Source organism: Tachyglossus aculeatus, chromosome 21 (assembly GCF_015852505.1).
Source record: "Tachyglossus aculeatus isolate mTacAcu1 chromosome 21, mTacAcu1.pri, whole genome shotgun sequence".
NCBI classification, from domain to species: domain Eukaryota; kingdom Metazoa; phylum Chordata; class Mammalia; order Monotremata; family Tachyglossidae; genus Tachyglossus; species Tachyglossus aculeatus.
Genome location: NC_052086.1, coordinates 76,239,899 through 76,264,270, shown reverse-complemented (window position 1 = coordinate 76,264,270; position 24,372 = coordinate 76,239,899). Strand labels below are relative to the sequence as shown.

At 43.1% G+C, this 24,372-nt stretch overlaps 1 protein-coding gene across 8 annotated transcripts in view; it reads right to left on the bottom strand.

The window, feature by feature from the left end:
• Positions 1-24,372, bottom strand: part of CLEC16A (C-type lectin domain containing 16A) — a 257,225-nt gene that overhangs the window by 200,325 nt on the left and 32,528 nt on the right. For 6 of the 8 annotated variants that reach the window (XM_038762218.1, XM_038762220.1, XM_038762222.1 and 3 more), the window contains exons 5-10: positions 19,864-19,969; positions 17,877-17,882; positions 17,423-17,546; positions 16,263-16,437; positions 14,689-14,742; positions 7,684-7,797 (exon numbers count right to left, since the gene is read on the bottom strand). In XM_038762218.1, coding sequence (XP_038618146.1) covers positions 7,684-7,797; positions 14,689-14,742; positions 16,263-16,437; positions 17,423-17,546; positions 17,877-17,882; positions 19,864-19,969 — 579 coding nt within the window. The remainder of the gene's footprint in view (positions 1-7,683; positions 7,798-14,688; positions 14,743-16,262; positions 16,438-17,422; positions 17,547-17,876; positions 17,883-19,863; positions 19,970-24,372) is intronic. The other 2 variants (XM_038762219.1, XM_038762223.1) reach the window with 1 other exon arrangement.

Below are 24,372 nucleotides of genomic sequence, written 5' to 3'. Positions count from 1 at the left end.
AGAAGAGGAGCAGAAGGCAAGGCTTTTCCATCATGTCTCACTACTTCACACGTTTTGGACTTTTCCAGATCACATTAGGACCGCAAAGAATTGACAAGTCGTATAAAGGTGAAGCGGGCAGAGCAAGCCTCCTTTTCCCTCTCTCAGAACCAACAGTGAAATGGGTGAATTGCAAGGCAGCTGGCCAAGCAGAAGTTTGAAAATATTTTCATTGGAAAGCAACTGTAACCACCCACATGCTGAATAAAATGAAGAGTCATCACTCCTCTCTTCCCTAGGTACTTATAACCTAAGACAAATCTTGAGATTCTTCGAGTCTAAGAAACAATATTTCTATGAGGGGGAAAAAAAGGGCTATGGGGCCTTTCAGGGTCGCAGCTACTGGTAACATAATGGAGTGCTTATGGATTTAAAGAGGTTTACCCTAAGCTTTTCCTTTCACTCACCCAAATACCCTTAAATTTTAACCAGAACTACCGCACTGAAAGCTTCCCAGTCAAATAACTACATTATAGAGCTATAATTCCATTGAGGGATTGCCGTGATAAACCACAAGAGCCACATAAAAAGGAAAAACACGAATTGGGTTCTAATTCTTAGTGGCAACATTTTATAATTTACCAATTAAGGATCAAGATTTACGGAAGACTATGTTTCTCCTCCTCATTTCCTAACAACTAGTTCCCAGAAATCCATTAATGCTTGCAGCATCCAGGATATTTACACTTAACACCATCATTAATTAATTTTTGGTTAGTGCAATCCAACACATATTGAACAATAATCATGTCTGACAAGCTGAGATACTTCACTTAATGTAGTAACTACATCCAAGATCATAACATCTGACTAAAATCATATGTCCCATAAAGGACAATCCCATAGTACCTCACTAATGTGGACTAATCAGCGAAGGAACAAACCGGATTACTAATGCTGTGAATTAGTAAACACAAAGACAATGAAAACCGAGCAACTGCTTTGCCAAGGGAGAATTCTCTCATCAAACTTTCATTATCACAGTAACAAAAGAGTGGTCTTTACCTTTGGGAGAGACCTCTTTCTGGAACTCCAGGTAAACCACATGTTAAATTAGCACTCCCTGTTGCTAAAATAAGCTGAGGTCCCACGCAGAGGTGCCCTCTCAACAGGGGTGATGGCTCTACAGCTCTCTGAGCCAGTCTCCCGGCCCCGCTCATCCCAGGTCTTTTTTTCTTTTTACAGTATTTGTTACGTGCTTACTCTGTGCCAGACACCGTACTAAGCACTGGGGTAGATACAAGTTAATCAGGTTGGACACAGTCCATCTCCCACCTGGGGCTCAAAGTTGTAATCCCTGTTTTACAGGTGATGAAACTGAGGCCCAGAGAAGTGAAGTGACTTGCCTGAGAGTCATCTTTCATTCATTCAATCCTATTTACTGAGCACTTACTGTGTGCAGATCACTGTACTAAACGCTCGGGAGGGTACGATATGACAATAAACCAACACTTTCCCTGCCCACAATGAGCTTACAGTCTAGAGGATGAGCTTACAGTCACACAGCAGACAAATAGCAGAGTTGGAATGGGAACGCAGGTCCTTCTAACTCCCAGGTCTGTGCTCTATCCACTAGGCCATGCTGCTTTTCTAATAACATCTGTGAGTTTCCAATCGGGGCCTGAAAAGACCCCAAATGGGAGCTTTTTGGCCTCTTGGCTCTTTGAAGCCTTCCTCCTTCCACTCCTCATTCACCCATAAAATCTCTGATCCCTTTTGGCCCTTGGGCTCGAAATGAAAAGTCAGCCCCTCTGCTCCCCAGGAAACAGAACTGGGTAACGATAACAATAATAACTAATAGTTATGGTATTTGTTAAGCGCTTACTATGTGCCAGGCACTGTACTCAGCGCTGGGGTGGATCCAAGCAAATCAGGTTGGACACAGTCCCTGTCCCAAGTGGGGCTCATAGTCTCAATTCTCATTTTACAGATGAGGTAACTGAGGCCCAGAGAAGTAAAGTGACTTGTCCACGGTTACCCAGCAGACAGGTGGGGGAGTTAGGATTAGAACCCATGACCTTCTGACACCCAGGCCTGTGCTCTATTCACTACATCATACTGCTTCTTTAAAAGTCACTCCACCAACTATTTATAGCAGCAGTGGGGGTCACTAAAGCGGGAGGAAGCTGAGAGAGCAGAGCACTTCTACAAGGGGAGCAGATGGGACTGAACCTCTTATTGTATTTTTATTAACACTGAGCCCCATTCTCTTCAATGACCATGGGGAGATGGTTCTGTGTAAAGCCACAGACGTTGCTGCCCCCCACCCCCTTTTTAAAATGGTACTCGCTAAGCGCTTACTATGTGTCAGGCACTGTACTAAGGCCTGGGATAGACACAGGCTAATAGGGCTGGACACTGTCTCTGTCCCTTATAGGGCTCACAGTCTTAATCCCCACGTCACAGATGAGGTAACTGAGGCACAGAGAAGTGAAGTGACTTACCCGAGATCAAACACCAGACAAGCATCAGAGCAGGGATAGGAACCCCCTTAGGAAGGACACCCCCTTCCCCTCCCCACAGCACTTGTATATATTTGTACACATTTATTACTCTATTTGATTTGTACATATTTACTACTCTATTTTATTCAAGATGCGCATATAGCTATAATTCTATTTATTTTGATGGCATTGACACCTGTCTTCTTGTTTTGTTTTGTTGTCTGTCTCCCCCTTCTAGACTGTGAGCCCGTTGTTGGGTAGTGACCGTCTCTATATGTTGCCGATTTGTACTTCCCAAGCACTTAGTACAGTGCTCTGCACACAGTAAGCGCTCTATAAATACAACTGAATGAATGAACAGGTCCTCTGACTCTCAGGACCACGGTCTAACCACTAGGCCACATTGCTTGTATGTGTACAGCCCTGTGGATGTACAAGGGGGTGGGAGAGGGAGAAAATGGTAGCTCCTAGGTTGGGGATCCATGAAAAGGAATGGACCCCGTGTGCAGTCCCTAATCCAAAAACAAGCCTAATCTGGGCCAGACCTTCCCTTCTGAACTGGAATACGCCCTCAGAAGTAGCCATGAGTTTCTGGCCGATCAAAGATACTCACCCCATCACAGGGCTTGGGGGGTAGCCCCAGAGAGACCCTAGGCTAAGGAGCACCACAGCTAACGTTGGTGGGTTGTGGAACAAGGAGCCTGGCGCATTCCCCAGGCTTGGCGATTCCACGCTTCCCATGTGCGGAGTGCCGGACTGAGTGTTTGGGAGACTGTGACACGCCACGGGCGGCAGGCATGTTCCCTGTCCTCTAGACTGTATATATGTCTATATGTCTGTATATATGTAATCCGGTTTGGTCCTTTGCTGATTAGTCCACGTTAGTGAGGTACTATGGGATTGTCCTTTATGGGACATATGATTTTAATCAGATGTTATATGTGTATATATATATATATATGTTTATACCTGTATATATACCTGTATATATTATTTTATTTTATTACTATGTTTGGTTTTGTTCTCTGTCTCCCCCCTTTTAGACTGTGAGCCCACTGTTGGGTAGGGACTGTCTCTATGTGTTGCCAATTTGTACTTCCCAAGCGCTTAGTACAGTGCTCTGCACATAGTAAGCGCTCAATAAATACGATTGATGATGATGATGATGATACCTGTATGTATATATACCTGTATATATGTATATATGTTTGTACATATTTATTACTCTATTTATTTATTTTACTTGTACATATCTGTTCTATTTATTTTATTTTGTTAGTATGTTTGGTTTTGTTCTCTGTCTCCCCCTTTTAGACTGTGAGCCCACTGTTGGGTAGGGACCGTCTCTATATGTTGCCAACTTGTACTTCCCAAGCGCTTAGTACAGTGCTCTGCACACAGTAAGCACTCAATAGATACGATTGATTGATTGATTGACTGATAGACTGGAAGCTCAGCGTGGGCAGGGAATGTGTCTTTTTCTGGTTGGGGGATCCGGCTGTGCTCTACTCTGGTGGAAACAGCCCAGGGCTGGGAGTCAGAGGACCTGGGTTCTAATCCCGGTTCTGCCGCCTGCCTGCTGAATGACCATGAGTAAGTCAATTCTCTGGGCCTCAGTCTCTTCATCTGTAAAATGGGGATGCAATTACCTGTTTCTGCCCTACGTGACAGAGGGACTGCATCCGATACACTGTATTTACCACAGTGTGCAATACATAGTAAACCCTTAAATACCACAGCTATTATTATTATTAGGTGGTGATAGTCCTTGAAATCTTAACGAAGACAACAACAAACAGGGCAAAATGTATCCTCTCCAAAAAATTGGAAAATAAGAAGGGGGCTCAGGTTACCATCCCTATCCTGCTGCCCTGCAGGGAAGCTCAAGATAAGAAAGGATAAAATGACTTGACTAAAACAACTCCTGGTCGAGGGAAGACAAGAACTTCCACTCTGGAATACATCCCACCAGGCTGCACTATTTCTAAACTGAATGGGAAAATGTTTCAAGGTTCACTGACTATGTACTTAGCAATGGTTCCTATAACTAAACTAGGCAGGCTTAAGAAAATACACAGTATTTGGCTAAGTAATGAAACGTTTACGAGTAATAGACTTAAGGCACGCTCTCACCTTAACACATGGCACTAGAAAGTATTAACTTTAGCATGGGAATCAGATTAATAAAGAGCATTCCTCTATTGTAACTGTTTATACTAAACCCAAAAGATACAATACAGAAAAGAACTTAACTAGTACATCTCTTTAACCATGAATCTTCAATCTAGTGCTAAGTGATATCTTTGCAAATAAGTCCCCTAGATCTCTGGATTTTGGTTTGGTTTTATGAAAGGACTGCTGGTAAAATGAAACAATACCAGTAACCCAAGTACATATTACGGGAAGGAGAAAGTAGGTTAAAAAGCCCAAAAAACCTAAAACAAGTACAATCAAACCACATCCGAGTTAAACAGGAAACAATCGGAGACGGTTCTCACTCAACAGGAAGGAAGGTAACCTTACCGTGACTATTGTTAAACGAGTTTTACTAGATTTACCTTGAATTCTTCCCAAATTTAACTGCGGTCACCAAAAGACCAGAGCACACGTAGTTCCTTTAATTTTGACACCCAGGCTGAGCAGTAAAAGGAAGTTGAAAAGCTAACACTTTTACCATAGGAGCCAACTTCTTCCAAGGTTAAGCTTCTCTTCCATTTTTTTGGCACCCTGTGATTGTGTTGTCACCTCTCCAAGACTCACTTCTGAAGGTATCAAATGTTTGACAGTGATACTGCTTGATAGTGCTGGTCACATCTACGTGTCCTACGAAGTCAGGTACGTTCATTCATTCATTCAGTCGTATTTATTGAGCACTTACTGTATGCACAGCACTGTAGTAAGCGCTTGAAGAGTTCAACTGGCATGAGCAATTAATCAATCAATCAATCAATCATATTTATTGAGCACTTACTGTGTGCAGGGCACTGTACTAAGCACTTGGGAGAGTACAACACAATATAATGCACACATTCCCTGACTACCATGAGCTTACAGTCTAGAGGGGGAGAAAAGGGTGTAATTAATCAGTGAACACTTACTGCATGCACAGCACCTTACTAGGCACTTGGGAGAGTACAATACAATAGGATAAGTGTAGCCCACAAGTTTACAGACTAAAGGGAAGGCAGGAAAATGAAGATTTAGAGCCAGTTAAGACATTAATTGGTAGAAACAGCATTTAGGTAGTGTATACAAATCTATGCATACAAATGAATCACCTATGGTTCTTTTTAATGTCCATCAAACACTACGTAAAACTCTATTAGAAAGAAATTCTTGGAAGAATCAGTCTTAGTGGAATCTACAGGCTCAAGGCAAAACACTGACCTCTGATCCTGATGAATTCTCCTCTCCCTGTTTCTGATGTTAAATTTCTAAATTTGATCACTCAGTCAGCAGTATCCCTTGAGTTCTTTCTCCATGCATGGCCCTGTACTCAGTGCTTGGGTGAGCACAGTAGGGTTAGCAGAAATGATCTCTACTTTGATTAAGCATTTGGAAGACCGTGAGGACGATGCCAACACAAAAATTATGATTCTGTTGGTTGAACCTTTAAAATAGACTATGGTGAAGCTTACTGGCTAACATTTTTAAATGAACAAAAAAGTATTTATGTCCCGTAAGTAGAAAATGCCGTTCCACAGCGGAACTGCTGGTATTGCTTCAGTAACGGAGGATGGCTTTCAGGATTTTCACTATCAAAAAGAAAAAAAAATCCTTCCTACATTGTTATTGTTACAGACTCCCATTCCTCATCTGACAGGTGTTCTAAGATACCAGAAACAAGTTTTCAGACTTTCTGGCCTCAAATTTAACAAGTCCGAAGTGTGTGTGGTTTGCTCAAACCACAGCTACTAGCGAATGAAATGCCCAGCAAACACAGATGATAGAAGGAAACAGGATGGTGCTGTGGAAAGACGATGGGCTCGGGAATCCGAGAGCTTGGGTTCTAGTCTCAGTTCTGCAATTAGCTTGCCAGGTGATTTTAGAAAAGTCGCTTAACTCTCTATACCTTGGCTTTGTTGGGAAAATGATTCCTGTCTTTTCCTAACTCGCTTGGGTGTTCTGAGATAATTAATGTACCAGAGCTTTGAGAATATAACTGCTACATGAAATTAAGGTCCTTATAAAAGTCAGAAAAGAAAAATACATTTTACTGCACTTTGATTTGAACCCTTTATTCACCTCACCCTCAGCCCCACAACACTTCAGTACCTATCCATAATTTGTCTCCCCTTTGAGAATAAGCTCCTTGTTGGTAGGGAATGTATCTACCTACTCTGTTCTACTCTCCCAGGTGCTTAGTACAATGCTCTGCACACAATAAGCACTTAATAAATGATTGATGCTTTCTTTTTTAAAAAAAAAATGGAATTTGCTAGGTGCTTACTATGTGCCAGGTACTGTACTAAATGCTGGGGTGGATAGAGAAGCAGCGTGGCTCAGTGGAAAGAGCCCGGGCTTTGGAGTCAGAGGTCAAGGGTTCAAATCCCGGCTCCGCCAATTGTCAGCTGTGTGACTTTGGGCAAGTCACTTCACTTCTCTGTGCCTCAGTGACCTCATCTGTAAAATGGGGATGAAGACTGTGAGCCCCCCCGTGGGACAACCTGACGACCCTGTAACCTCCCCAGTGTTTAAAACAGTGCTTTGCACATAGTAAGTGCTTAATAAACGCCATTATTATTATTATTATACAAGATAATCAGGTAGGACACAGTCCCTTGTACTCCATAGCGCTCACAATCTTAACCCCTGTTTTACAGGTGAGGTAACTGAGGCACAAAAAAGTTAAGTGACTTGTCTAAGGTCACACAGAAGCCAAGCCTGATAGATCAGGTCCTCTGACTTCCAGACTCCTAGGCCGGGCTGCTTCTTGAGATTCCATATGTATTACCATTTGTTATACTGTACTCTCCCAAGTGCTTAGTGCAGTGCTCTTTATTCGGTAAGCGCTCAATAAATATAATTGATTGACTGCTCATTATCATACCCCTTGAACACCAGATCGATTTAGGAGTTATTTTTCAGACACCATAACTGTTATGACAACAACAGAAAACTGATATCTGGCTTGACAATAACAAAAAAACCCAATGGACTGTTCTCTTATCAAGATGCATTCCCACAGTAAATTACTTACAGAACTCTTCTGAACATCCTGTTCAATCTTGGATGAAAACACTGAGAGATCCCCATTCAGAATGACCTCAGCCAGTGAGTTTACCAGGGGCGCATAGTGTATAATTAGAAAAACCTATTAAAAGAAAGAAAAGAAAGTATTCACTTACAATACAAGGTTTGTTCATACCCTTTGACAAAGAAATGGGTATCCCTCGATCAATAAGATCGATCAATAGCATACGGTGAAATACAGCAATTCTCATTAGAGAAATGAGCGGATCCTCGATGGCAATGAGAGTGAAAAGCAACCAGGAGAAGGCATCGCTTCACGAGGAAATTAGTTTCTTTTCTGCCTCCCGAGTTTATTACTCACTCTCTTGAGACTGTCCGCTTTCTTTAGCTTAGATTTCTTAACCCAGATGAAACATATGTCGATGAAGTCAGAGGAGCACATCCCAAGAGACAAAGTCTACTGTAGCTGAAAGGTAGCAGCTAAATGATAATAATGATAATAATAATGATAATAATAATAATAATGATGGCATTTGTTAAGTGCTTACTTTGTGTCAAGCACTGTTCTAAGTGCAGGGGTAAATACAAGTTAATCAGGTTGTCCCACATGGGGCTCACACTTTTAATCCCCTTTTTACAGAAAAGGTAACTGAGCCACAGAGAAGTTAAGTGACTTGCCCAGGGTCACACAACAGACAAGGGGCAGGGCCGACATTAGAACCCATGACTTTCTGACTCCAAGGTCCCTGCTCTATCCACTACTCCATGCTCCTTCCGGACATTCATTCAATGGTATTTTCTGAGCACTTACTGTGTGCAGAGCACTATATTAAGCACTTGGAAAGTACAATTCAGAAACAGAGACAATCCCTACCCAACAATGGGCTCACAGTCTAGAAGGTTAGAACAGTGCTCTGCACATAGTAAGCGCTTAATAAATGCCATCATTATTATTATTATTAAGGTGGGAGACTGACAACAAAACACTGTCTTTGGCCCACATGGAGCTCACAGACTGAGTCTATGTACATCCAAATAAATGTCTGCCCTAAGATCAGAGCACGTTTTATCCAAACAGTCAAGCAGGGTCCCGAATTTCCTAATACCGCTCTCCCAAAACACCTACTGAACATGTTACGGATGAACTGAATATGTAACAGAGTAGTTCACATTACATCAATTTGTCACGCCTCGACACATTAACTCAATTCACATTAAGATGCGGCAGTCCGAATGTCAGTTGGAACACGTGTTGACGTGAGAAGGTGACACAGCTGGATGCTTCAGAGCAGTTTCTCCACCCCAGCAGAGGTGGAAACGGTATGGGTGCTTCCCGCTCCTTGGTAATTCCAAAGCAACGGGCCTGGGAGTTGGAAAGTCTCATGACTCAGAAAGACAGGAGTCTCTGCTCCACCCCTTGCTCTGTGTGACTTTGGGCAAATCGAGTCACTTCTCTGGGTCTCAGTTACTTCATCTGTAAAATGCGGATTGAGACCGTGAGCCCCAATGTGGCCAACCTGGTTTGCCTATATCCATCCCAGCACTTAGAACAACGCCTGGCACACAGTAACCGCTTAACAAATACCATAATTATTATTAGGAAAGAAGGCTGCCCTATCACAGCCCTATCCACTAGAGCGAAGGAGGCTATTTAGAGAGCAGAGGAGCAGTGTTGCCTAGTGGAAAGACCCTGGGCCTGCGAGTCAGAGGACCTGGGTTCTAATTTTGACTCTGCTACTTGACTGCTGGATAACCTTGGACATATTGCATACCTTCCCTGTGCCTCAGTTTCCTCATATGTGAAAGGAGGATCCGATATATCTAGACTGTAAGCTCATTGTAAGCAGGGAACGTGTCTGTTTATTGTTATACTGTGCTCTCCCAAGCACTTAGTACAGTCAGTGCTTTGTACACAGAAAGGGCTCGATAAATACAACTGAATGAATACCTATTCTCCCTCTCACCTAGGCTGTGAGCTCCGAGTGGAACAGGGACTGGGTCCTACCTGATTAACTTGTATCTAACCCAGCCAGTGCTTAGAACTGTGCTTGATACAGAGTAATAATAATGACAATGATAATAACTGTGGTATTTGTTAACTTTGTTATTATTATTATCATTTAACTGTTACCTTTCAGTTACAGTAGACTTCATCTCTTGGGATGTGCTCCTCTGACTTCATCGACATATGTTTCATCTGGGTTAAGAAAGCTAAGCTAAAGAAAGTGGACAGTCTCGAGAGAGAGTAGTAAACTTGGGAGGCAGAAAAGAAACTAATTTCCTCGAAAAGTGATGCCTTCTCCTAGTTGCTTTTCACTCTCATTGCGATCGAGGATCCGCTCATTTCTCTAATTTGTTAATGGGCAAAGCACTGTACTAAGAGCTGTGATAGGTACAAGATAATTAGGTTCCACATGGGGCTCACAGCCTAAGTAGGAGGGAGAGCAGGTACTGACTCCCGATTTTGCAGATGAGGGAACAGAGGCACAGAGAAATGAAGTGACTTGCCCAAGGTCACACAGCAGGTAAGTGGCAGAGATGAAATTAGAACACTAGTCCTCTGATTCCCAGTCTCAGCCTCTTTCAACTAAGCCATGCTGTTTCTCTTCTTAAGTAAGCACTTAAAATACCACTATTTTCATTAGTATTATTATCATCATTAATTGGAGCAGCCCCCACAGCTGTTAGCCCACCTCCTATCCCAATATCTGAGGGGAAGGTCTGAGTCTCAGATTTATCTGGTCTCAGCAGTAGCCCAGAAAACAAAGCCAGAGTTGAGATAAGAGACGGATGACGTTGCTCTCATCAGCTCAGCTCTCCTCAGTTGGGCAGAGGAGAGGAACCGATGGGCAGCTGATCCTGATCTGGTGATCGGATGAGCTACAGCTTAGCTATTTCAGTGAATCATTGAAATGTGTTTACATTAAATTTTAGATGACTTTTCACTCTCCCCACAAGTCAGAGAAGTGACTATCCACTGAGGACCCACTGTGTGCAAAACTCTATATTAATCCCTCGAGAGAAAAAAAGTCAAAGACATGGTTCCTGCCTTCAGGGAGCTTAGGACTGTATGGGATGACTGATGATGCAAATCGTTAATAGGAGAAACAATGCTACAGATGCTGATAAAAGTATGGAAGGATAAATGGAAAAATAAGTGTAAGTTAACTCAAGTCGAGAACGTGCCTAAGTGCTAAGGTAGGTGAATAAACAAGTATTAAGGGGGAATCTCCCCTCCTAGGGTCACACCTGGAGAGTTTCCAGTACTCTAACGCGTCTCGGCTACGGGAGGGAGAATCAAGCAGAGCCCTAGCCATGCCATTCCTAGCTTAGGCAGTGGCTAGCGAGTGGAAGGCAATCTGTTCCAAGTCAAAACTCAGCCATGCAGGGCAGCAGCGGCACGGGAGAGAGTCGAGGGCGGAGACTCGAGTTTGCTGCGCGGAAGGCGGCAATGGTAAACCACTTCCGGATTTTTACCAAGAAAACTCTATGGATACACTACCAGGATGATCGCAGATGGAGAGAGCGGCGTTCTGGGAGAGAGGTGTCCGTGGTGTTGCTCTGGGTTGGAAACGACTCGAGGGCATAAGACGAGACAAGACAAGGGGCATCTGCTGAATGGAGGTGATTTGGAGAGGTGGAGCTTAATTGGGGAATGATTCTAAGAGGAGGTGAGTCTTCAGGAAGGCTGTGAAGACGGGGAAAACTGTGGTCTGGAGAATTTATAAAGGAAGGCAGTTCCAGGCGGGAGAAAGAGTGAGAGAACGGTATCGGAGGAGGGAGAGTTGAGAACATGGCATAATGAAAAATTATTTGGGGAAAAACAAAGAGTGCAAGCGGGAGTTTAGTGAGAGAAGAGCGCTGAGAAGAGGGAGAAGGCTGATGGGGTGCACTTGGATTTTCACCCTTTATTCAGCCCTCCCTCAGCCCCACAGCACTTACGTACATATCCATAATTTATTCATTTGTATTAATGTCTGTCTGACTCTAGACTGTAAGGTTGTTGTGGACAGAGAACGTGTCCACGAACTCTATTATACTGTACTCCTCCAAGCACTTAGTACAATACTCTGAACACAGTAAGCACTCAATAAATAGAATTAATTGATTGATTGACTGATTGCCTTGAAGTCCCCAGTCAGGAATTTCTGCTTGGTGTGGAAAGGAACACTCAATCAGAAGGTTTTGAGAAACTGGGGAGATGTACGTTGCACCAAGTATTAGAATAATGATCCACGCAGCAGAGTGAAGTGTGAACTGGAGAAACTAGAGTGAGGGCGACCGGGAATACAGTAGTCCAGTCAAGTCAAGCACCTGGACACAGAAGGGGCAGCTTGAGAAAATTTTGTGGAAGAAAAACTGGTAGAATTTAGTGTCGCTCTGAAAATGAGAACCGAAAGGCAGCCAGGAGTTGAGAACAACATCAAGGTTTCAGGTTTCTGGGGATAGAGCGGTTCTGAGCCATGATGGGGAAGTTGGGAGGAGTGGATTTAAGGCAAATAGAGCTTGAGGTGCCGGTGGGATATCCAGGTGGAGTTGTCCTGGATGAAAGAAGAAATGTCAAACTGCAAAGGAAGCAAGATGCTGGGCTGAACTCATGGGAGCAGATGGGCTCCCCAAGACAGTGAGCGTAAAGTGAGAAAAGTAGGGGACTTGGAGGAGAGCATTAAGGGACACCCATGATTAGGGGTGGGTAAGAGGTAGGAGGAGAGTCGGCAAAAAAGGCACAGGAGGAAGTAACCAGAGAAGTAATAGGAAAAGTAGGAGGGGGCTTACTGGGTCAGGAAAACCAAGCTTGGAAAGGGTAACCAGTAACGGACTGGTTAACAGTGTTGAAGTCAAGAGGTCAAGGAGAATTGGGATAGAATGCAACCCATTACATTTGGGAAGAAGGAAGTCCTTGGTGACCTTGGAGAGTGGGGGTTCAGATGTAGAAATTAGGAGCAAATAAGCAGCCATACTTTCCTACCACCCAATTTTGAAATTACTTAAATCTTATCCATGGTTTCCCACCTTATCATTATCCACTGCAAATCTCCTATTTTGTTTAAATAATAAGAGAAAAAAGGAATCCCCCTTTTCTAAATACAATTCCTGACTGGACTAGGGTTGAGAGCAAAAGGGCAGAGTTACTGCCATCTTCCACCCAGAAAACAAACACCACAGGTTAGGAAGAACTCCCTGAATTCATAAAGACTTCTTAATGAAATAGTAAATAATAATAATAATAATGGCATTTATTAAGCGTTTACTATGTGCAAAGCACTGTTCTAAGCGCTGGGGAGGTTACAAGGTGATCAGGTTGTCCCACAGGGGGCTCACAGTCTTCATCCCCATTTTACAGATGAGGGAACTGAGGCACAGAGAAGTTAAGTGACTTGCCCAAAGGCACACAGCTGAGGAAAAGATTGCAACTGCCTCTGATGAAATGCTCACCTAGACCTATTCTCACCTCTCTGGCAACTTTATCTTCCTTCCCCAAACCTGAAAAACAAAATGAATCTTCCTCCACTCTCCTCCAAACCTTGCAAGAACCCAGAATGACTGTTTTGGCGTTGGCTCCTCTGGTTTCTTTCTCTTTCTCTTCTCTTCTTTCTCTCCCTCTCTCTCCCTCTCTCTCGCCCGCTCCCATGCCAACACTTGCAATGCTCCAAGAGCTGCAAAAGTGCTGAAGATGCTTTCTGCCATGTATCTAATCTGCACAAATTTCCTGCCAAATGTCCACAATACATAAAACTGCAGTACATGGGCCACGTAGCAATTAGCCGAAAAAGAATGCTACGACAGACTTGCATTCATGCTGAGTACATATATAAACAACAACAACAACAAAATGGAGAGGTCCTGCAATAAGACAAGCCCAGGGAAGAAGCTACCCATCTAGTTAGGATGAGGATTTCATGCTTACCCTGTTCCCATTCCCAGATCTCACTGAAACAAATGATTAAAGAGATGACTTTAAAAACTTCACTTCAGCCAAACCCCCTTCCAAACCGAAGAAATGACTTTGTGACCTCCAGAAATGAAGCCGAAATACAGCCAAACGTTTGGACACTTGAGCAATAAAGTGATATGAGTTAAGATTTAAGAATGCTCTCCTAAGAGTCAGTCAATTGTATTTTTTGAGCGCTTGCTGTGTGCAGAGGATGGTACTAAGTGTTTTGGGAGAGCACAATATAGGCACAATAGGCACATTCCCTACCCAAAATGAACTTACAATCAAGACCTTAATACAGTGCTCTGCACACAGTAAGCACTTAATAAATACCATTGATTGGTCTGGATTATTCCTTAAAATATTAAGTATTGTGCAAATATACTACCATGAAAGGTTCTCTTCCTGTAACTGTGGAAGGACTGTGGAGCAAAAACACTTTATTTAAGGAAAAAAAGTGTAGACTTCTAATGGGGAGCTAGCTGAGTGGGAACATGGGAATGGAGTGGGAGCCACCAAAAAAATTCTGAACAGAAAACTGTTCTTATCTGAGAGCTACAATTCAATAAAAGCAATAAAAATAGATTCATGATGAGAACTTGGCTAAATAAAGGCTGTTGTTTCCAAGGTTCCTAAGCATATAACTCCATGTTTTAAAGTCACTGGACTATTTTTAAATTTCATAAGAAGGATTTATGAAATTCACAGTTCAAAAAAAACAGACTGCTTTGCACATAGTAAGTGCTTAATGAATGCCATTATTATTATTATTATTATTTTCATTATTAAAAGGCGAACAACTAGAAAGTTCGGGGCTTTTTATCATCCCCACTTTAAACTTTTTTCACCACCACAAAAAAAGTACAGAACCCACCAATTCGTCACCGTAAATGCAAATTTACAAGGTTATTTTACTTTTAAAAGGGGGAAGGAGGAAGGAGAACAAGAGAAGACATAAAGTGACTGCTTATTTGAAGTGCAGCACAAAGCCAGTGAGAAATCGCTGAGGCCAATTCTTGAAATACCACTGCTGAAAAATAAACTTTGAGGGCTGCTGAGGCCCAAGTTGACACATACCTGGGACAGAAGGTAGAGAGAAACCTGGAGACTTATTTTTGGACGTTCTCCACCCTATGGAGCAGAGGAAAAGAAGAGAAATTTCAAACCCACTCCAAAACGGAAAACTAAGCTGTTACTATTAATAAAGAGAAAAGGTGTTTCTTTAAACTGAAGAATTCCAAATGCTTCATTTGATTTAGATTGCTTCTTCCACATAGCTTCCATTAACTCAGAAACTGCTCTTCAGAAACTATCAGCATAATTCCATTACACATTGTTTATTAATTTATCTTAAATCCTTTTTTAATTAATCGTGGATTTACATCTTACAACAGAGAGCACAGATTTCACTTTCACTGCTTAAATTCCCTCAAATGTTAATTTCCAAGAGATGTGGAACTTAGGCTCACTTGAAAGAACCTCTGTGTTAACCCTTCTCCCGGAAGGCAATTTCCAAAATCTGTTCTCTAGAATGAGACTAAAGGATTAAAGTGGAAAGTGTAGATATTTTATTTCAAATTGGCTTCACATGGATTCTCTCGGGGCTTGCTTAGGTCTGTTTTACCACCTGCCCCAAAAGGTCAGACAGGGATATATTTCCTAAGGGTAAGAAGGGGTGAGAGATGAGGGAGGAGAGAAGCAGCATGGCATAGTGGATAGAGCAAGGGCCTGGGACTAAGATGGCCATGGGATCTAATCCCAACCCCTCCACTTGTCTGCCGTGAGGCCTCGGGCAAGTCACTTCACTTCTCTGTGCCTCAGTTACCTCGTCTGTAAAATGGGGATTAAGACTGCAAGCCCTATGCGGGACAGGGACCGTCCAACCCGATTTGCTTGTATGCTCCCCAGGGCTTAGTACGGTGCCTGGTGCATAGTAAACTCTTAACAAATACCACAATTTTTATTATCCATACTTGCAGCTAGACTCCATGAAGCCTTCCTCTTCTCCTTCTACCCCTTCGTGTTCTTGAATCACTTCTCACAATGCTAAGAAGGAAATGACCTTCTAAAACCGCATCTCCTCAGAAGACTGGGCCTTCCCCAATTTCATTTCTCATCTCCCCACAACTCCCACTTCAGTTCTTCCATACCACCTAAGCACTTGAGTACCACCCCCACTCGTAGTACAAACATATATATCTCTGTGCTCTATTACTTCTGCCCAGTCATAATTTTATTTCAGAGTCCATCCCCTTCTCCGCCCCCACACAGTCCCCGTCCCCGACCAGATTCTAAGCTCCTTGAGGGCAGGGATCAGATCTTTTGAGTTCTTTTGTACCTTCCCAAATACTCAGATTTGAATCCGCCCGAGGGGCAGCGGCCATGTCTAGTTCCTCAAGACCCAGGTTGATTCTGGGTTCCCAAATGAAGACCCTGGCCTTTATTGCTAAAGCCCTTATTGATGGTTTCTGCTCATTTCTTAATGCTCTCTGAATGGAAATGGATTCTGAACTTGGAAAGGAGCCTCTCCTAAACCTCTGCTTTTACACTCGAACAAAAACCAAAAGGGCTACTCTTTCCAACTCGGCCATTTATTTTTTCGTCTTCCCTTGCATAGGTGAGTCATCGCGTCCCAGCCAACCCCAACTCACCTTGTCTTGGTTGACTAAAGAATACACATAGAGGGGGAGGAAGAGCCTATTGAGCAAGTGGTCCGTGAGGACATCATTTAAAAATTCACAATTAATGATAAGGATGTCATTGAGGTAATGCAGGTGGTCAAGATGCTCTGCTACCAGATCACTCAGCTTTCCCCTATTTCTGTGTCTGCAAAAGAGAAGGAGTGATTTCAGTCTTGAGTTCTTCCTAGCTCCCTTACCCCAAACCGATACTACATTAGATTGAGGACATTGAGTTCTGCCTATTTTAGTAGACTGCCATCTGGGTCTCAGGCTGGCCGCTATAGAAGAGATGCCCAAATTGTCTCCTCCAATTTTGCAAAACTTGGCCCCCAACGACAGGGAATAAACATCTCCCAGGGATTATGCACTGCCTGCCACGGCAAACAATGCTGATGTCCCAGGAGGTTTTATGCAACGGCTTTCAGAAGCTACAGAATCCCAGCCACTATCCTGAGAGGTTTTCAAGTAAACACTGACAATTAAAAAAGGTACAATAAGTGCAAACAAAGACCGGCTCCCGGCTAGCTGTGGAAGTTATTTCACAACAGTGGCCACCAGCCAGTGAGGCACAATTTCTCAGCTCCCAAGATCCAGGGTTGGAGAGAGCCATAAATCTAGTGTCGTTAAAATGCTGGAATTGACATGGAGAGGAGAGCTGGCATTAAAGCCGTCTCTTCCCTCCCATCAATCGCCGCCAAGTTCACAGTCATCTCCAACGATGAATGAACACCCTTTCCCCTCCAACAAGAGGCCTCTTCTGTGAAAACCAGTTATGCAGCTGATCTGCCTGTCAGCAAGGCACTCCATTTGTTTGACGGGTGTATGCTGTCTAAAGGTTAAATTCCTGAGATTGCCTAGAATGCCAAATCTGCATCGCCCCTTAAAACTGTACTCTTCACGAGTATCTAAGGGATGGGGCATAAAGCTATTTCCTCACTCTTTTATTTTTAGGAAAATCTAATGTTGTGGTTGCCTGTAGAGGCTGGGAAGGAGACAGCAGGTCAGCTAATTTACCAGACTTGTTTTTCACTGAATGGAAATGGGGCCATGAAGAATCCAGGGTATCTTATTTCTTCCCAGCCTAGTGGCACTTTTCCCCTAACAAGGACCACATGAAAAAGTCTACTTACTCTTCGTCTGTCTGCACGCAGTCATCAAGTTCTATCACGTGGCTCCCGATAAACCAGACCAAATTGGAGAAGTAAGGGACGGCGGTTTTATCTCGGATGTAGTGAAGCATAGGCTGGTTATCCACTAAAAAGATTTACAGAAGAGAAGAAAATTCCAAGCGTCCAAAATTTTTTTCCAAGGCAAAGAGCTTTATCATTTTATTCTGAATTTTTCCTACAAATACCTCTCCTGCTCATGAAATGTCTCTCTGGAGGCAGTTCATGTGATATCTTTACATGGGCATGATAAATTAACCTCATTGGATATTATCGGTGTAAACTATTTATAAATCTGTCTCTACATCAAAATTGGGCTAAACAAATGCAGAAAACTAGATCATCATCAAGCACATTCTCTATTTACACATAAAAATAAAGCAATAATGCTGAAAGTGAAGAGGGGTCAATAACTTACATGACACTGCAATAAGGAACACAGGAATCATCATTGAAGGAAGGGCAAAAACAGACAACAGTTAACAGGATTAGGAACTGGGATGGAGAGATCCGCCCAAAAGGTTAAATAGCTAAGGCAGGAAGCATCTAAACTTAAAGACACAGGTTAGAAGAGAACAAGTGCAAATGGACAGCAAGAGAATCACGAAACCTCGGCTATGATTTTCTTTATTCTAAGTCAGCTATTGGAAACCCCAAAATTCAACATTCTAAGCAAGCTTTAATTTGGATCACAAAACACCCTTCATTTTTCTCTGACAGAGGAAGAAACTTTACACGCCTAGAATTGAGCCAACGTTTGGTTTAAATGTTCGCTTAAATAATTTTCTCACATGCGATGCTCAAAACTTTTGGCAGCAAGAATCGCATCATTAACAATTAACAATGCTTAACCTCAAACAAAATTGCTCCCGATTTTTAAAATGGGTGGGAAAGAAGGAAAGAAGGAAAAATGGGGGTGGGAGGAGGAGAGGAAAAGGAAGGGAGTCTTAACCAACTAGCCTCATAATGGGAAAGATAAGATAATTGTGAAGAAATGGGCTTACAGTCAGACATGCAAAACTAGGTAAGGGGCATGACCAGTATCTGCCGGTTGGTTTACATTCTCTGACGGAGATGTTGCTGTAACCAAGACCTCCTCTCACCCCGTGACCACCGTGAGATTAAGGGGTGCCTAAATCGAAATTTTAGTTCAAGCTTAAAGCCCATAAATCGTGGTGGCCGCTGAAAGAAACCCGTGCAAACTAGTGTTGTGTAACTACATGCCGGGACTTGATAAGTAATGAACACCCACCGCCACCCCATCAACTGACGCTCAATCAGCATAGAGAGCACTTGTAACAGTTGATGGCATAAATGCCGGCGCCATAAGGTAACTTAAAACAAGGGGCCGTCTCAGTGGCTTTGCGATCAGAACAATGTGGCTTTTTTTCTTGGTGTGCATCACGTAGGGGAAGATTTCCACATCCTCTAAGTTCAGCATTAAACACATTTGGAGCTGAAATGCATTTTTAATGGAAATCCGAGTCATTTCATTGTCCTCAACTTTTGGTTTTTGCTTGCATTTGCATCTTTATGAAAGTGCACTGTAATCCTTAAAAACGTGCATTGTAATCCTTAAAAACTGATGATGTGTTTTACTGCAACTTTTTAACCGACATCCTAGCAAGGGCACCGAAACAACGCTCACACTGTTCAGATTTTAGCCCGGAGTCAGTCCTGTCATGGGTCTTCATGTGACCTTCTCCCCTGACTATTGGACAACATCGAGGCCAGGCCTTTCAAGGCAAAAATCTCAAAGGACTTCCCAAATATGGACTGTAATCCTTGCAACCTCACGGCTGAAGCCGGTGTGTACGGAGCGCTTGTTGGTAACACATTCTGATGTTGTGTTCTATGCTGTTTCTTCTCCTGCATTGAGGTTCAACATGTTAGACGCCCATCCTGATATACCAGACTACTCTATTAGGATAAAACAACATAAATCCACTAGTACGATATTCTGCTTCCCTCTAGTGGCTATGAATATCTGGAACACAGAAATCAGGGACCAGTTTCGAATTAGAGGAAGCTACATAGTCAAGAAAATCCAGCAATGAAGCTAAGTTATTTCAGAAATAACTTCATTGTAGCCATATACCCACTACGAATTCTAAATGCTGAATTTTTAAAAATTGCATTATGTGAAATACACGGATTAATAAACAACAAGGTGCAAGCATTAGATTTACACATTTCAGATACTCCTGCACTGTATATTACAGAGTAGCTTTATGAATCTGTAATAATCACAAACGATCGATACAAGTAACCTTTTCCTGGGTATCTGGTCAATACACTAGCCTTGAAATAAGCTAATAGTTACCTTCCAGAGAGTGACTGGAAAAGAAGTATGGGACTTGGGTCAGAAACTAAGTACTGTGGAGATGAATTGGAGAAACACTTACCTTTATAGACGTTTAAGGTTATAGTTCTTACTGCAATTCTAACCATGCTTTCTGGGTGATTAAAAAACTTAATAGCTTCCGTGTACAGGGCAAAGTCATTAGTATGCTGAAATACGAAAGAGAAAACAAAAATGACAAACTATCAGAAAAGACTCAAGGTATATCATTAGAAATGCTTTGCGGAAAAAACGATGTTAATATTAACTTGCAGGGGAAAATCCCCACCTAGTAATGCAACTTCAAATAGATAATTGTGTGCTCTAAAATAACCATCTCCACCTAAATATATATTTTTCAGATGTTAAATCATTAGTCCTCTATACACTTGGTAGACTTAAGACCTACCATAGACTAATTATTAGATAAACTAAACCAGAGTCCTGGTTGTGTAAGAAACTACATAACCTGACACCCTCTTCTGGCAAATCATAATTTTACAAGAACACTTAGAAAATAATCGTGGTGAAATACAACAAACAGAACAAATACAATAAAGAGAAACACAACTACTGAATGCTAAAGGTTTTAGAATTTCAATTTTAATGTCAGGACAGAAAAGACAGAGGTGAAGAACCCATTCACACCACATATCTGATGCTCTTGACAAAGCATTTAAGACTAAGATCAATTTTCGGAAGATTCTACAAGACTTTTACAACGTGCTTAAAGGCAAAGCAACAAACCGGTGATGTTAAGCATTCATTCATTCAATTGACCGTATTTATTGAGCACTTACTGAGTGCAAAACACTGTACTAATTGGGAGAATACAATATAACAATAAGACACATTCCCTGCCTACAAAGAGCTTACAGATGTTCACTTCTTTTTTTCTTCTTTATAATTTATCGTTTTCAAAAAAAAACCTATGGTTAGTAACCTCTTAATAATTAAAATCTTTTGACAGAAATGATTCAATGATCTTCTTTGGATTTCTATTTGAGAACAGGCTAGCGAACAAAATCAGGCCATAGCTTCCTAAGCCACACAACTGTCAACATGGTGTTCTGCCATTTTCAAAGTAGAGAGGCCAACCTATGTGTATTGCGTGTGAAATGAAGTCTCCTCTAGTCTTTTAAGTTCTACATCACCTGAAGAGGGACAAACATCAAATAATGAGTCTTTAATGATGAATAAAAATAATAAATTGACTCTGAAATCTCTCCTGGGATATCCCCAATTCCCAAGAGGTGCAGACTTTGCCCCACCAAAATGTACTGGACTCTTCATCCCCCTAGACTGGGTCAGCAAGGGTTCATTCATTCATTCAGTCGTATTTATTGAGTGCTTACTGTGTGCAGAGCTCTGTACTAAGCACTTGGAAAGTACAATACAGCAATGAAGAGAGACAATCCCCGCTCACAACGAGTTGCCCCACATCACTTGAAACCACCTGTCTCCTAGCGTGTTTTCCCTTGACAGTGCACTGGTTCCCAAAAATCTGAATGGAAGAATTGGAGATTTGATACTAGAAGAAATTGTCTTGGGCCACTGAGCTCTCCAGAAAAGGAGCACACCCTGAGGGAAGCCTTCAGTAAAGTACCTCCTTGTACCATTTCCTCTAGCCATTTTGGATCATGCCCAGCTCTGAGCTCTCCTTAAAGGCAGCATGGCTTAGTGAATACAGAACAACCGTGGGAGTCAGAAGGACCTGGGTTCTAATCCCACCTCCACCACAAGTCTGTTGTGTGACCTTGGATAAGTCACTTAATGTCTCTGTGCCTCAGTTCCCTCATCTGTAAAATGGGGATTAAGAGTATGAACTCCATGTGGGCCACGGACGGTGTCCAACCTGATCAACCTGTATATATCCCGGCACTTGGAAAAGTGACTGGCACATAGTAAGCGCTTAACAAGTACCATCATCATCATCATCATCATCATCATCATCATCATCAATCATATTTATTGAGCGCTTACTATGTGCAGAGCACTGTACTAAGCGCTTGGGAAGTACAAATTGGCAACATATAGAGACAGTCCCTACCCAACAGTGGGCTCATCATTATTATTCTACCATACAGTCACTGTGGGTGACCATACCATCACAGCTGAGCTTTCATCATCCCTATGACTCCACCCTGCAGCAGAATCTCCCTTTCTGAGCTGCAATCTTGCCACTGGATGCCGGTGATCCACCTCAGTCAGCTCAAATGATATCGGTTGAGTGATTTTATATGTTACGGTATGTTGTACACTCCTCAAAGCCACGCAACAATGCTGAGATGACCACAGCGTGGTAGATGTTGATCTTTGCCATTGAGCCTACTCCCCTCTCTTTCCAAGGCTGATGTTCTGCTTTCCAAACGACACCTTGGCCGGGTCAGTATTTTGTCACCCATCACAGCATTTTGTCAAAGCACACTGCCCAGACGGAATTTTTTTTAGCACATTTTAGGAGCCATGTGGCCTAGTAGAGAGAACATGGGCGTGAGAGTCAGAAGGACCCGGGTTCTGATCCCAGCTTCGCCACTTGTCTGCGGTGTGACCTTGAGCAAGTCACTTAACTTCTCTGGGCCTCAACTACCTCATCTGGAAAACTTGTTGTCCCGAGTGACCACTGTTGCCTGCAGCTTTTGCCAGGTTTCGCCATCCACCCCTTCTTCATCTGGCAATCAGGCCTGTGGCAGCTCCAGGGTGTGCTAGTAGGTCACTTGTTTTGTTTCTCCCGCCTCGGCGGGGTTCCTGTTGTCGATACTTACTCGGTGTTGATAATGCAAGGTCACCGGCAGCTGCTTGGCCCCACTGCCTTTGTCACCGGACTGCTCTTGGTGCTTTCGCTGGGCAAGAGCCAAATGATTACAGCCGTGTTGACTTTGGCCTCCTTGAATAATGGCCATTTTGGTCTCCAGAACAGCACGGTTTTGAGATGAGAATGAATCGAGGGCCCAATCCATTCAGAAAGCTGGCTTATGACTGGTGGTATCCACAGCCAAAGCTCACAGGAGGGGCTTCTTCAGAGGTGCCTTATAATGGCTAAGTCAGATCTCATTCAGCTGGCCACATGATGAGGGTCAGACAACCTGCTTGTTTCTCTCCCAAAATACATGATCACCCTGTCTCTCAAGCCACTTTACAATCACATATTAGAGGCCAGTGATAGGCACATCCATGTGGTTTTAGGTTTTTCTGGTAGCTGGAACACGGTGTTTGAGAAAAACTGATCAATCAATGGTTTTTGTTGAGGGCTGACTGTGTGTAGAGCACTATATTAAGTGCTCGGGAGACCACATTACAACAGTGTTGGTAGACAACGTCTTCCTGCTCGCTTTCCCACTGCTGTTGAAGGCACCACCATCCTTCCTGTGTCACAAACCCGTAACCTTGGCATTACCCCTGCCTCCTCTCTCTTGTTCCACCCACGTATTCAAGCCATCACTAAATCCTGTCAGTTCTACCTTCACAACATCGCCAAAATCTGCCCTTCCTCTCTGACCAAACTGCTACTACATTAAGGCAAGCATTTATCCTGTCCTGCTTTGATTACACTGCATCAGCCTCCTTGAAGACCTCCCTACCTCCTCTCTCTCCCCACCCTAGTCCATACTCCATTCTGCTACCTCGCTACTCTCCCACTCCAACCCAAGCCACAAACTGCGTTCCTCTAATGCTAACCATCTCATTGTATCTCCAACTCGTCTATCTCACCGCTGACCTCTCACCCACATCCTACCTTTGACACGAAACATCCTCCCTCCTCATATCAGATAATCGCTCTCTCCCACTTCAAAACCTTATTGAAGGCACAGCCCCTCCAAGAAGCCCTCCTCTACTCATCTCCCACTCCCTTCTGCGCCACTCTTACTTGCTCTTTCATCCATCCTCCCCTCATCCCCAAAGTACATATGTAGAAATCTGTAATTTATTTATCTATTTACATTAATGTCTGTCTCCCCCTCTAGACTGTGAGCTCACTGTGGGCAGGAATGTGTGTTTGTTGTTATATTGTACTCTCCCAAGTGCTTAGCACAGTGCTTTACACGCAGTGAGCCCTCAATAAGTACAACTGAATGAACGGACAGACACATTCCCTGCCCACAGTGAGCTTAAAGACTAGAAGACCAACTGAAGGCTTGCAACTATATAATGAAGAAGAGGGCTGTTTGCTTGCTCTACCTAAGATTTCGGACCAGGACTCAAAGTCGTGACTGATGTGGCCTAAGAAAACGAGCCTGCCTTTCAGCTGGATTGCCATGATGACACAGTCTAGGTCCTCCTGGAAGCACTCCTCATCCTCATCAGAATGGACTGTACACACTGATGATAGTAATGAGGGAAGACAGCATGAGTTCCAGGCCTAGCGACATCAAGAGACCGTCGATTCTCCATAGGACTGAGCCACGTTCTTGCCGCCAAAAGTCCAATTCACGTCTCACTAGGGTGGGATTTGAGGGGGCAGGGGGGCAGCGGTTAGAGTTTAGGGGACTGTCTGCTGGGGCTACGCCACCAGTGATGAACGCGTCCATCGTGAACCACCTAGGTTGTCTCGCATGGTGGACGGGCTCAACGG